Raw genomic sequence first — 15293 nt, 5'->3', positions numbered from 1 at the left:
ATGGACCCAAGAGTGATGCCAAATGGCATGAAAGTGATCCTTAGACATGTAAAAACCTTTTTCAAAAGGTTATCTTGCAAACCAATTTGCTGTTGAAGGTTTTTACTCAAAAATTCCCAAATCGGCTAGAAAAGGGCAAATAAGCCTAAATAGGGTTAGGGTATTTTTAGACCAAACCCAGATGCAAATCTTTGAAATAATTTGAAGCTTCCAAAAGGGTATTTGAATATAAATGTTTTTTTGTGTCTTGTTTAGGGATTTTAGAAGTTAAAGCAGAAAAACAGTAAATAGAGGTCTAATGCTACTAGCCCAATTTACTAGGTTGATAAGGTCAAATTGCACTTGGGGGTTGTAAGGGTTTGTTAAAACCTATCAGAATTTTTTTTTGATCAATTAAAACATGTTCAATTCCATACAAATGAGTGTCTTCACCTTTTGAACAAAGATCCACTTAGTAGGGGGGGTTTGTGAAGTGAGTAGGCTTGGTAAAGAAGGGTAGTTGGAGTAGGGGTGAGTGAACCTTTGTTTGCTCAACTTGTCAGAGCTGTGAAGATCCTTGGGAAGGATTAGTGACAAGATTTCAAGATCTTTGGAAGGTCATTAAAGTTAGACCATTGATTGGTGGCAAACCAAGACCCTTAAGAAGAAACCAAGACAATCTACTCATTTGCCCAATCCCTCTGCATCAACATTGTTGATGATTGCTTCCGCAATGACCCATGTGTTTGGATGTATGTCAAGGAAGCGGGCATTATCCCATTCGTGGAAGCCATGACTGGGTTTGACGAAAACCTCCCCATGCAGTTTGTTAGTAGCTTGAAAGACATGAGAGTTGTTATGGGGGATATTTCGTTTGAAATTAATGAAGATGTCATTGCCCAGGCTATGGGACTTTCTACTGAGGGAAGGAAGTGGAAGAAAACCAGCAGGGTCACAGATGAGACCAGTATGAATAGATTCTAAAAAAAGGGCGAGGAGCCAATTAAGATGCGTGGGGGTTTCAACAAAGAATGCCTACCTTATCCATGGGACCAGGTGTGTAAAATTATCATGAAATATTTTACCCTTGAGAGAAGATATGGAGTTTTCTATTACTACCACTTCCCGTTGCTCAATCATTTTCGCAACCATGATACTATTTCCTTTATGTTCTTTTTACTTCATGCTTTGGAATCCACTGTTAAAGAGGTTCGTCATTGAATGAGTCGGGACAACAATTTCACCATCCTTCACCAGGGTTTAATGTTTCGGCTCTACAAAAAGGGCGAGGATCCCGCTCCCTCCTACCAGGGCCCCCCTGTTGGTACTAAAAAAGGAAATAAAAAGACCTTGAAAAATCCTAATACGCCATGTCAATTCCCTGACCACTCCCCTCTCATTTCCCCTAAAATTGGGGAGAAAAACAAATGTAATCCTTCCGCTACCAAAGCTACCTCCAAAAAACCCAAGAAAGAACCCAAGATCTTGTTAGTTGAGTCTGACGCGGAGGATGGTGTGACCCCTCGGAGGTCCAACAGATTTGCTGGTAAACCCTGTATGAAACAAATTGTTGCAAGGAAGAACTATGCCAAAGAAGGTGAGGAAGATTCTGAGAAGGAAGATAGCGATAAGGCTGAGGATGATATGGAGGCCACAGAGGGATCAACGTCTTCTAAGCTAGATACCGATGCCCCTGACTCTAAGATCGTAAAGGAAGATAATAAGAACACCTCCCCTTCTTCTGCCACTTCCCCCCCCTCATAATCAGATCTCTAAGGAGGATGGGAGGAAGTCTGAGGGCGGTCAGATTGCTATTGAAGGTGGAGAGAAGGAGGAGGTGGTGCATTGTGTGGGGTGTAAAGTTATCTCCGAGGACCTGAACGGTGTGAAGAAGAAGCTGGACTATCTAGATTCCCATGTCAGCAAAATTGCGAAATTTGCCATTAAAGTCATACACTCCTCGGCCACTACAATGTGCTTGCTGCACCAGGAAAAAGTGAACCAGGGTGGGTTAGAAGGTGACACCAAGAAGGAATTGTTTGAATTCCTTGCTGAAGATTGGACCAAGTTGCTGCTCTCCCAGCACATGGGAGCTGGAAAAAGTGATTAATGGGTGTTGCTTTCCTTTTTTGTTCTAGTTTTCGTTTCAGGATTAGCTGGATCCTTGTTATGTTTAATTTCTTTATCAGCTCTATCAGGCTTGTTAAGAGTCTCTTTACTTTCCTTAGTTATTATAGTTTGAACAATATGCTTACCTCTAAGGATAGATGGTTTAAGGTTAATTCCTTTTCGGTCATCTTCTGTTTAAGTTGCTATATGGATGAGATTGTTATCAATCTTGGGTTATTCTATAGATGCAGGTGGTTTATGTTTTTGATGATTAAGATAGGGATTGGTTGACTGTCATTTGGCAACTATGCGTGTGCTGATTATGCTCTCTCTGAGGCTTGCTGTATTTTTCAGGTCAGCCCCCTTGTTTTGGCTGCTTTATTATAAAAAACAAGTTAAATTATACAGTTTAATAAATTTTAAAATTGTAATATATTGTCTAAAATTAAAAAAATGTTCATACAAACCATCAAATTCTTGAAATAGGCTTTAAAAACACATAAAATAAATAATGATCAATAATTTTTTTTTTTTTGATGAATAGGCCCTTGATCTATTGGTGAAGTTGAATGGTTCTAAATGAGCCTATTGAAGATCAAGTCTTGCTGAGTGCAAGGCCTTGACATCATAAGAGATGAGGTCGAGATCATGTCTCTAACAAATCCGGAGGAATGAATACCCCTCCTCCAAAAAATAAAGCCATATATGAGACCGAGATTGTGTCTCAAGCAAATTTGGAAGGATGGATACTCCCCCTCCATAAAAAAAGCTCAACAAGAATCAAGTCTCACCAAATACAAGGCACCAAGGATCAAGTTTTACCATATACAAGACCTTGACATTATAAGAAATGGAATCAAATTTGGAGTAAATATCTCTCCTCAATTAAAAATAACAATTAAGAGACGAATGAGAATAACTTTAATTAATAAAAAGAATAATAAGAAGAATATAGCTTAAGCTTTAATAAAATAAATGATAGTCAATGAAAAAAGTTTAATCAATCATAAGAATAAGAAGAAAAAAGAAGATAGCTTAAAGCTTTAATAAGATGAGTGATAGTCAATGAAAAAAACCTTTAATCAATCATAAGAATAATAAGAAGAAAAAAAATAGCTTAAGCTTTAATTAGATGAGTGATAGTCATTGAAAAACTTTAATTAATCAAGGAGTAATAAAAAGAAAGAACATAGCTTTAAACTTTAATACAATATAGTGATAAACTGTTTTTGACTTGGACTAAAATCACATAAAAGAGGAGCGAGCGATAAGGTGGGTAATGACATGGATGAGTGGAACATTCTAATTCAGTGTTTTTTGACTTGACTAAGGAAGGGAGACGATATCAATATCTTAGATCTTTTGAAAACAATAACGTGTATTGAGATCAACTGTTCTCAACTTTCTACGCACGTAAATGAGGTGTGACCAAATAAATAAATGAAATTGTATTAACTTCAGTTGGCAAGGCCACGTAAGTGTTGGTAGATGACGTGGTCATTTCTAAAGCTGACAGATGGAGAGAAGTGGTAAATGGGGAGTAAGGGCTGAATTTATTTGAATTGAAATGCCCACAATCAATCTCAATCAATTCAGATGGGATGTGTGGATCCAGCCAATGGGCCTGCAACGCCTGATCTGGATGGGCCCACACTTTCCCACCATTTAGTTGATGCCAGCCTGGCCGATGCCCTCCCATACGGTTCCGTATACGATCGCAGGTACCAAACGTATATGAGCTTTGCTGTATCCCACTTGAAAAGTACGGAATGACAGCTAGATAAAGTAAGTCTGTGCTGGCGCGCAGCAGGAGGATTGGCTTGTTTATTTGTTTGTAATCTCCCTAGGCAGGTTCCCTAATAAATAAAAGGATGTTCCTACAATGGGGCTCATGTAATCCAAGGGCTGACCGGATGACCGGATGACCGGCGCCACCGCCTTGGTTTCACAATATCTATTTGGTGAGAAAAGTAAATATGGTACAAATCACATGGTGAGATTGAGAGACCAAATGAAAACGCAGCGTGGGAAAGCGTTCTCCGCGTAGAGCTCGCCGACCCGCCGGGCGCGTTTTCACAAAACGTGTCATCCAAGCTGTGTATTAAGTGAAGTTCCGCGAAATTTGGTTTTGAACTCTCTGCGGTTAGGCCTATATTACATTCATTGCCAGGACTTGTTCTTGTGAGGGAGGGGAACCAAGAGCAGCAAAGTTTATTCTTTATTCCGATTCTGTTTTTTTTTCAGGATTGATAATACCCCTGGGCCTCTGAAGGACTCAAATTGATCTGACTTCTGGTCTTCTGCAAGATAATACATTAGAGATGGGATCGATTCTGCGGGGTTTCATTTTCATTTCTGTGGTTGGTGCATTTGTTGTAATGGATGCCTGGGTTGCAGCAGATGCGGCCAGGTATTCGAGATTTGAAATGATGCCTACTGTAAGATCTTCTCGGGCCAGTTTACGCGACCCGGATTCCTTCAGAGAAGCTCCGGCGTTTCGCAATGGGAAGGCATGTCCTGTTCGGAACGGGTCGTTTTGTGCGGCAGGGTATGTGCACATAGCCATGACATTAGATGAGGAGTATTTGCGAGGATCCATGGCCGCCGTTTTGTCTGTTCTTAAACACGCCTCTTGCCCTGAAAGTTTCTTCTTCCATTTTCTGGTCTCTCATCAGGACCTGCAATTGCAAAGGGTGGTGCAATCGGCTTTTCCTTATCTCAACTTTGAGCTTTATGTCTTTGACGAAAACCTCGTGAGAGGCCTGATTTCGAGTTCTGTTAGGGAGGCCTTAGAGAAGCCTTTAAATTATGCGAGGATTTATCTGGCAGATATTCTGCCGCCTTGTGTGGAGAGAGTAATTTATCTGGATTCCGATCTTATTGCAATAGATGACATTGAGAAGCTGTGGGGGATAGAGCTTGGGGAGAATCCAATCGGAGCCCCTGAGTATTGCCATGCCAACCTGACGAGCTATTTCACAGAGGCTTTCTGGTCCGATGGCTCTCTGGCCAAAACATTTGAGGGAAGGACGCCTTGTTACTTCAATACAGGGGTAATGGTGATCGATCTTTTGAGATGGCGTCGCAATAATTACAGGGTAATGGTGGAGGAGTGGATGAAAATCCAGAAAGAGAAGAGAATTTATGAGCTTGGCTCCTTGCCTCCATTTCTTCTGGTTTTTGGGGGAATGGTGAAACCCGTGGAGCACAGGTGGAACCAGCACGGCCTGGGAGGAGATAATGCTGTTGGAAGCTGCCGGTCACTGCATCCGGGGCCGGTGAGTCTGTTACATTGGAGCGGTAAGGGAAAACCCTGGCTTCGCTTGGATTCCAGAAGACCCTGCCCTTTGGATACTCTCTGGTCTCCCTATGATCTTTATGTTCAGCCCCTCTCTGCTTACACTACTCAATGAAGCATTTTATCCATAATAAATATCATCATTTACAGAGCCCAAGCCTCGCCGGCCGCAGTGCTCCTCAAGGATTGAACAAGGAAAAGCTGGGCTCTATGTTTACAAGGAGTGAGTGCTTCATCATTTTGCTCTTCGCCACAGACTGGCTGGTTGTCTGTCTGGGATTGTTCGAAAAGTTATACACAGGTTTTGTGTTTTTTGTATTTCCAAATCCCTGCCTTGGGGGGCCGGATTTCACAGGTTTCTCTGTCAATTTTGTACTTAGCCTCTCTCTCTATATATATATTCCTCTGCTTTCTGTTCTTGTAACAGACATTTTGTAACCTGAAACCCCCTGGAATTTAAAGTTGCCAAATATATTCTCGATTCTTTCATTTTGTGAAGAAAGGATTCATTTACTATGTAAAATGGTGGACAAAAGCGCGTTCAATGTAAACCCGCGTATTTTGTGGAATGAAGAAGTACGATTTGTAAAGGAAGTTGGTCTTGTCTTTTCTTTCTCAGGGAAATTAAGGTGGAAGTTGCCAATTTATTCTCAAATTCGTATTCCTCTATAAATGTTTTAAATATTGAAATTAAAAATTGGTTTAAATAATATTTATTCTAAAATTTCCGTCTGGAAAATGTAAGATGTCGCGTTTCCTGTCAATCTATAAAGTTTTCGAAATTTAGTCTAAATTTGACCCTATTTGGTAAGATGTCACTTCAATTGTCAATTTGTTGTATATTTATCGTTTTTAGGAAAGTACCATGTCACTGTCGATGGATTCGCGTGTCAACGTGGTTAAGTTTTAAAGGCTTTGCCAAGTTTAGAAGTGAATTAGAATGTTTTTAGTGAAAAAATGATTCGATTTTCTTATACATTGTGAAGATGAGGAAAACATTTTTCCTAGAAATTGTCTAATCATGAAGTGCTGATGTATATGTTATGTAGATCGGATTTGGAAGGGTTATTAAAAAATTATTTATTGTTATTTTATTGAGATGTATGATTATTTGAGGATGTAGAAAATATTTAGATAAAAATTTAGAAGTTAGCTATTTTTCAAGCTATATGTTCTTTAAGAAAAATTATAATGTCATAATTTCTATTAATATTAAATAATCTTTTATCAATGACACATGATTTGGTCTAAAAGAAAAAAGATTTTGTAGTTGAAGGCTTCTTTCGTCTATTATGTGAGATATGATGGATCCTTTATAGCTCCAATCGCTTCTAATTGAGAAAATGTAGATATTATTTGTTTCTTTTTTGATAATACTATTTTTTTCTTTTGTTTCAATCATATAGAATATACACTTCTCTCTGAAATTAAATATTAAAGCTACTCACAAAATTCAATTTATATCAATGGTTGGGATTCATTTATAGATTAATGAAGTGAGAAACTTAATAGAATGCTAAAGAAACAAAGTATTTGATTTAGAATGAAATTGTAAGTTTATTTTATGCTTTGTTGGATTCTCACTTTTTGAAATTGATCTAGAGTTTTTACTTTGATTTGAGTAGGAAGCTAACATCTTTGTTTGTTTTCATTTGCATCTTAAATCTTTGGTATTACATCTATTATTTGGAGCTCTATCATTAACCCGTGAGATTTAATTCCATTATAAAGTACAATGTGACACTACCATATACTCACAAGTTCATTGGAATTTTTACCCACAAAGATTTTCTCCAAGGTAAACACGTCTTTTTTAATGGTATTTGTTCTCTATTTTTGTTTCATTTCCTTGCTCATTTCATGCTTTTTAATTTCAATCATGTGTGCTATGTTTGAATAAGAATGGTTGTACATTGTTAATGAACTAGCTGAAGAATGTTCTTTCTAGTTTATGGATTAAAAAATATGCTAGGCACACCACATGTGTCTTTTTCTTCTTTTCTTTCATTTATCAAAATTTATAAATTTGAGAGGAAAAGTGTGTAACATATCTTTTGATCAAATACCTAAAACACAAAAGTGTATGATAGGCATGCTTTTTTTTAATATCCAAAAGGCAAAGGTGCAAACTAGGCATTATTTTTTGTATTTTTACATTTCTTATATTTTTTCTTTTTTTTTTTCTTAGTAAACATTTTTAATTTTACACTTTTAATGGATCAATTTGACCTTTACCAAAAAAACTCTTAAAACACCATTAAACCAACATAACAAGGCTACAAGAAAGGAGTGATTTTTTATCGACATTGCAAATAAAGAAAAATGATAGAGAATGAATATAAATCTTGTAAAATTGAAGTTTGTTTGATGATATTGGGATTTCAATTCATGCAATAGTAATAAAGGTTTTTAAATTTTTGATAGTCTACAAATATAGCTCAAATGAGCATCTAATTTAGCTAATATTATTAATTGACTCCATATTACAACCACTACTCTTTGCTTCTTGCAAGCATTAATATTTACATAACAACTTAGAAATTCCTACTAGAAGCCAACTAGTAGAAAACCAACTTATAATTCTACATGTTAGATGTCCCTTTGAGGATTTGAAATTGGACCTCAACAATGAAACCCCAATGCTTTAACCACTTGATCTCAACCCCTAGGACATAAAGGTGAAATTTTAAAAAGTGAAGTAGTTATATCATATGATGGTTGTGTTGTTTGAGGTGGGACTAGAAATATTTTCAAACTCCAAGATTAAACAAAATTGAAAGCTCTATGTCAACTTACTAAAGGGTTTAAAAAATAAGTATGTGATACTAACTACAAATTTGGAACACTCTACAAATAAAGTAAACTAGAAAAATGATGCTTTAAAAATGGGGAATAAATTGGTGAATTTAATTTACATGGGAGTGACATCTTGCATTTTTAAAGAGATTCACAATTTCAATTTTCAAGGGTAAAATCTTCACATTTCTATAGAATAAATTACTTAACTTCAATGTGAACATTTTCTTCCTTCTTGTATATTCATGCTTCGTGTTTATCCATCGATCTATTCATGTCTCTTGCTATTTGTTCTAGCTAATTTATTTAAATATGGAGCTCATATGAAATTATATTTACCTCTCCCACTTATCTCATTATAGGCATAACCTACAAGTACTCTTCTTCTACCTTTTAGCACTATTTTTTTTGGCAAGGAAACATCTAATCTATAAATGAATGTAGAGATTCCACTTCTTTGTTCTTCAACTATATACTCCAATTATGCCAACTCAAACAAATACTTCCAAAAACTAATATCAAGCTTATATGCTTAAGGAATTGGTTTAGTTCGAGATATTACAATAACAAAGTATGTAAGACTACTGAATTTATGATTAAACATGAGGAAAGATAACTTGACAAGGGACTAAACTCAAAGAAATTGTTGCTCGTGTCTCACTTGAATGCTTTTATTTGTAATCCCCACACATTTCACAAATTACGTCGAGAGCAACTCTTTTTACTAGGTATTTTAAGCTGATAAAACATTGGTTTTCTTGATTCACCCTTATGTCTTTATACTTAAATTCATTGAATTGCATTCATTTCCCATATCCTCTAATTATTGATCATTAACAATGAGGAAATGATTCAGAGAGAATTTATTATTATTACACTTTAATTAATACAATAGAAAGAAAAATATTTATTTCAATATCACCATCTTGGCCATCAACATGATTTATTCTTATCCAAAAGTCCTTTACTAGCCATGTAAAGGTACTCTTAAGTATCACTGGTTCTTTAGTGGAATGGACATTAATGAATTTGGTAATTGAAACATAAAAAGCACATAATTTGCATAATCAAATCTAGGACTCACATCTAGATCTTCATTTGTAGAATAAACCCCATAATTGTAGACTCAAATTGAATTTTTTTATATATTAAATTTAAAGAAAAAAACTTTAAGGGGATCTATTTCTAATTTCAATTCTAAATATAAAAAACATCTATATTCATTTACAAATCATAATATTGTCATTCATTATATTTAATTTTTATTTAAAGTTTAATATTTGTGTTATCCCTTTCATTGCAATAATAAGTTCTCTCATGATGATAATGTTTCTCTAGTTGACATTCTCACTGCATTCTTGACCTCTAAGTGTGTGATCAACCACTCAATCCTTGTGATAAGTATAGTGAAATGTGTATACACCTTCCTTGACATGACAATTTGTCTATGGAATTTTTATTTTGGTCATAACTATTCATATTCAAACAAATACATAAGGATATAATTCATTATGACTAATGTGGGATGTTCTATGCATTATTATTCATGATTTTATAATATTTACCTTCAAATGGCTATGATGCAATCTTAAAATGATGACATCCTCATTTTTTACCATCTCTTGTGCTTATTTTAGTACATCTAAAATGATGTATTTGTCAATACTAATCATATTTATAACACCCATTATATCTTTGAGGGTATCCAAAAAATAAAAGAGAATCAAAACAACATATAAATAGAACATTCATTAATAGAAACTCAAATATCGTATTTAAAAATTAGATTGTAGCTATATTTACAATAACATGTCTTATCTCATCATTACTATTGTGATGTAATATTAAATGGGTTATTCAAGTTATGTCACCACATTAATAATTACCTTCTCATAATTTAGCAAATATCATATTAGCTACTAGTATCAATTAATCATAGTATATTTCATGTACTGCATTTTTTCGATAGCTGCACTTTGTTGCATCTTGGGCATATAATATCACTCACACTATCATATTTAGTATCAATGATGGTATAGTAGATGGGAGACCATAGTAGATGGAAACTACAATTTAGGTCAAATTTCTCTATAGATATTCACGAGTAGTAGCAAAGCTTCATCACATGGTGTGAAATAGTCCTATACACAATATGGAAGCAAGACATATCAATTTTTATATAGGTGTAATTTATTGCCACTACAAACTCTAATTTATTCACTTTGAATTTTTTATATAGCCATGGAAGCTTATATTTTGTTCCTATTTATCATTCATGAAATACAATCTATGCATTAAATATTTTCCTCAATTTTGTAAGCTCTCAACAAGCATGCATGACAAGGATAAACTTTGACAAAGAAAATCAACAAGGTCCATTATTTTCTATTGACTTGGGTATACTTTTTTGCCTAAATATTAACTCTTCATGCTTTTTTTTATAGTGGCTACATAGGTTGAGATTCAATATTATGTTATGATTTACACACACCTTAGTGCGGGGAAGAATTATAATGTTGAATTTGAATACCGAGGCTGATTGTCGTTTAGTTTTTATGTCCTTTTTGAAAGATCTTAATACAAATACATATCAACAAATGAAAGAAATTTGTTTGAGGTTTTGCTTGTTCCCCAATAATTTTTTATTCATATTCTCATTTACTTGGTTATAAATGACTATATTCAATATTTCTCCATACATTTCATAAATTTACCTAAGTACAATCCATTCTACAGGCATTATGAGCTAATGAAACATAGGTTTGTTTGATTCATCTATATGTCCTTATATTTGAATTCATTGAAATGTATTCATTTCCTATCCTCTCACATGCTATAGATCAGTCAAAGGATTCAAAGTGCATGGATTAGAATAACACTTTTGTCAATGCAGTAAAAAAGAATTTTCATTTTAGTATCATCTTCTAAAGTATCTACGTGATTTCTTCTTATCTACAAGTCCTTTCCATGAAAGAAAAGTCAATCATATCTTAGCTTTTAAAATAGAAATATGTTCCCCACTAAGGTACTAGGCATGTATAAGAATACTTAATTACCACTATTTTTTTAGCAGAATAGGCACTAGTAAATTTGGTAAGAATTTGAGTTGTATAAAAAATAATTTTGAACATTTTTCAAGTTAAAAATTGTGTATCTTAAAATAAAATAAACATGAAAAACTAATAATTTATATAATAAAATTTTAAAAATATGATTGGTGCAAAATAGAACTAGTAATACACTGCCTTACCTATAGTTTCATGATATGGAAGGAACTAATAAGAGTAAAAATACAATAACATAATTCTACAAAGCTCAAATAAAAGTTGATAAATACATACAAAAAAGAATGCACATTAAGATTCAAAAAATGGTGAGAGGAGTGGTGTTTGATACTACCACCACTATAGTAAAGAAAAATAAGTTCAACATCAGATTGTGCATATAAAGATTTAGAAAATGGTGAGAGAGGTTACACCTAAAACTTTCAACCACCATAATAAATAAAAAACAAATTTAAGCCATCTAAACTATTACCTGTTGAATACTACCAGATGCTAAGAGGGGCCAAGGGGGGGGGCGTGAATCAACATACAAAAAACTTAATCACATTAAAGTACTTGAACCATAACATTCATCCAAACACACATGTATTAAAGTAAGTAGTTCTGAAACAACATATGCATACACACAAGAACACCAAAATTTTTACATGGAAAACCCAAACTGGGAAAAACCATAGTGAGAATCAAACTCACAATATATATTAATTGTTTACAATATGGAAGGCCACCAGCCGGAGAGCTCACTACTCGGGACTTGCAAACTAAGACACACAACCTTAGGCAAGATACAAGATAAGGACTTGCTCAATTGAAGATCACTTCTTTAGGGAAAGGTACAAAAAAATATGTCCAAATACAACAAGAATAATAGACTAAACCATATATAAAATAGCATTTATCAGTTCATGCATAACAGTTCACAACTTAATACTCATTTGTCTGTGCTGTAATACTTTTGGACCTTTGATTCACTTTAACTTCGCATCATATTCACTCTACACATCTCATCATATTCACTCTGCACATCTCATCACATTACTTCATTTCCATGCCATACCATCACATGTATGTCAAACTTAACTGGCCCATTATATATCAATCAGATAAAAAATAATCTCTCAGGGTTGACCAAAAGAAAATTGTAACATGTACATAGTATTGACCCAAAATATATCATTCAGAAGGTAAAGAAGACGTGTGAGGGTTCACACCAAGTCAACACACCTTCCAAATAACACCAAAAGACTACATGCCACCACACAAACCAAAATGCATAAGCTGATACAAATTGATTTGCTAAGCCCAAAAAAATCTTAATTTGAACCCAAAAACAGAATAAGCGGTCCACCACAAAAGAATCATAGAACCTTAAGAATAATAACAATTGATCTACAACATCCTTAAAATAATATCAAGATGAGGAAAGAAGCACATTCCTCTGCATACTACTAGAAATAACATTAGGACTGATAGTCAACATTTTCACTCACGAATCAACCATCCAAACCACTAGAAAAACGAAATCAATCTACTAGCTCAACCATTCTACAATAGCTAACATGACCAATTGAAACATATTTGATGCGAACACATATTTTAGACCATGATACTATTCACTAGAACAATCAATAGAGATAACAACATCACTTCCGGACCAAACAAAGAATATTGAACTTTTGGAAACACCTTATATCATCATCCTAATTCATCTAGAAGACACAACACCAATTTGCCAATAACTTTGTAGCATATAGTGAGGCATTTGAATCAACAACCAGATGCAAACATACATCAGGAACATAATCTAGAATAAACATAACCATACACTTCCGCTATACATAACTTCCAACTCTTAACACTAACCCAATAATACATCCATACTAACATCATAGTTCATCACAATATATTTGGACCAACAACACCAACTTCTAGACCACTAACAGGTTTGACATCAATGACAACAAAGACACACATATGTGTAACTATCTCCCCCTTCGTCATTAATGACAAAACAAAAAATTTCTCTTCAAAACTTATTTTCTTATCAGCAAAATATCTCCCCTTTTGATATAAAAGGCAAAGGTTAACTCTACCAACCAAAAGAGAACATACTGATCAAAACTGCAACTCTTCCTAATGCAAATCTTCAAGAGAAACAAGAACAAAAATACTTATCAGGCATCACTAGGCCAAATATCCTTGTACTGTTTCTTCAGGCTTAAAAAATAAGAGTTTCATGAAAGAATAGTTGCAAAAAAATTCTACTTTGGCACTCACAATCAATATACAAATTTATTGCAATATTAAAGACATCAACATTAACCACACTTTTCTCTACCTTTTTCGCATCTGCCAACAACTTTATAAATGTAGAAAACCGTAATTCCATAGCATCCTTAAGTCCACAAAAAATTTTCATATATTCATCTATTTGCTTCTGTCATAGTGACAACTAAGAATGGAGATCTCAAACCTTAGAGCTCATAGAACCATTAGCATGCTTGTACTATAAAATGATTGGGCTAGCTCAGTGCGATGAGACTCAATAGAGTCTATCTCATCTTTGAATCTCTTTGTGGCAGCAGGCCACCTTAGGAAATACCAATACAACCAAGCAACATTATCCATCATCTTCCTAAAACCAATCAAATTAAGTTTGAGATCTTGATGTGCCCTTAGGCACTTCTTTGTCATCTTCTTTGTGAAATTTGTCTCTGTATAGGGTTCACTTGAATCACTGTCATATTTTCCAATTGTAGCCATTTTTTAATCAATATTTCTACTAACACTTCTAAAAGAACATCAACAACATTAGTAGGAACAAGATTATTTCAGAGCAAATATGTCACACATGCCTGTTCAATAGTTTCTTGATCATATGTCAGAATAGTAAGATACAACTCACCAACCTTCTTCAGACCATCCAATCACCCAATCAACTCAAGCACTCTATCAATATTAAAAAAACTCCTTTGAAAGAACATGGGAAACAACCACCTTCTCTTTTGTCTTAACATCCTTTTGCACACTGATCTCTTTTGGTTCTTCTTCGTCGCTCTCCATAATTAAAACTTTTGCACATAGCTTTCTTTCTGTACTCTCATGCTTAGATTTCAACACCTTAGATATAGAGGATGAAGCCTCTGCAAATGATTTCTTAGCTCTCTTGCCTTTCAACACACTTTTAACTTTACTAGTTTTCTTTCCACCAAATCTTCCCATGATCTCATTATATGTCTCGAATCTTTCTACACTCAAATCTTTAGGAATTTTAAGAATTATCTCCATAATGCTCATACACTCATTTTCTAATACCTCATAGGGAAGCTTAGTCACCCATGAAGTCCTTGGAATAAAAAATTCAATGAAAATATTATCCTTGTCAAGTAAGAAAGTAGTTTTATCCTTATACCATTCCACAAACTTCAAGGGAATAAGATTGCTCACAACCATTTCCTTTGGAATATCCATAAAGAACTTATGACAAACAACATCACTATCATTCAAACTATCCAAATGCTCCTTGATCTGACTACCAGTAGCAACATCTTTTCTCCATACAACATTCTTCATTCCGGGTAAAGTATTAAGAAAATAGAATACCAAGTAAATAATAAGAGAACCATATCCGAAGGGGTACATCTCTTTCTTTGTCAATCGAAGGTTGTCCAACAACTGACATCTCAATAATTCACACAAATAATAATCAATATTCTTCTTCAGCATCTGATTTGCCACATATACTGTAGTAGAAGAATACAAACCTTCTCAATTCCTTTATTACACCTTGTACAAAATTCCCATAATCATTAATGCTATCAATTTGAAGGGCTCTCTTATAAGACACAACACCTGTTAATCTATTCACTTCTTCATTCTTTATAGACTTCAAAGCAGTACCATTCTAGTCGAACACAATCCAGTCATATCCCTTAGGGCTTCTGTTGATATTTTTGTGCCAACCCTTGCAAAGATTGGTTCAAAAAGTTCAGTGTCATATAATACATCATGTTAGTCAATGTGGCTATCATGTCGTGTCATCGCAC

At 34.5% G+C, this 15293-nt stretch overlaps 1 protein-coding gene across 1 annotated transcript; it reads left to right on the top strand.

Moving 5' to 3' along the window:
• Positions 1–4115: 4115 nt before the first annotated feature.
• On the top strand, positions 4116–5976 carry LOC131065705 (probable galacturonosyltransferase-like 3). The gene has a single exon (XM_058000300.2). The coding sequence runs from the start codon at positions 4410–4412 to the stop codon at positions 5499–5501; it is 1092 nt and encodes a 363-aa protein (XP_057856283.1). The 5' UTR covers positions 4116–4409; the 3' UTR covers positions 5502–5976.
• Positions 5977–15293: the final 9317 nt, after the last annotated feature.

The sequence above is a fragment of the Cryptomeria japonica genome, chromosome 7 (assembly GCF_030272615.1).
Source record: "Cryptomeria japonica chromosome 7, Sugi_1.0, whole genome shotgun sequence".
NCBI lineage: Eukaryota > Viridiplantae > Streptophyta > Pinopsida > Cupressales > Cupressaceae > Cryptomeria > Cryptomeria japonica.
Note: the sequence above shows the minus strand (reverse complement) of the source record. Positions and strands in the feature narration are given on the sequence as shown.

What these genes read in the sequence shown, in the direction of transcription:
- LOC131065705 (XM_058000300.2), top strand. Translation starts at nt 4,410, where the DNA reads ATGGGATCGATTCTGCGGGGTTTCATTTTCATTTCTGTGGTTGGTGCA.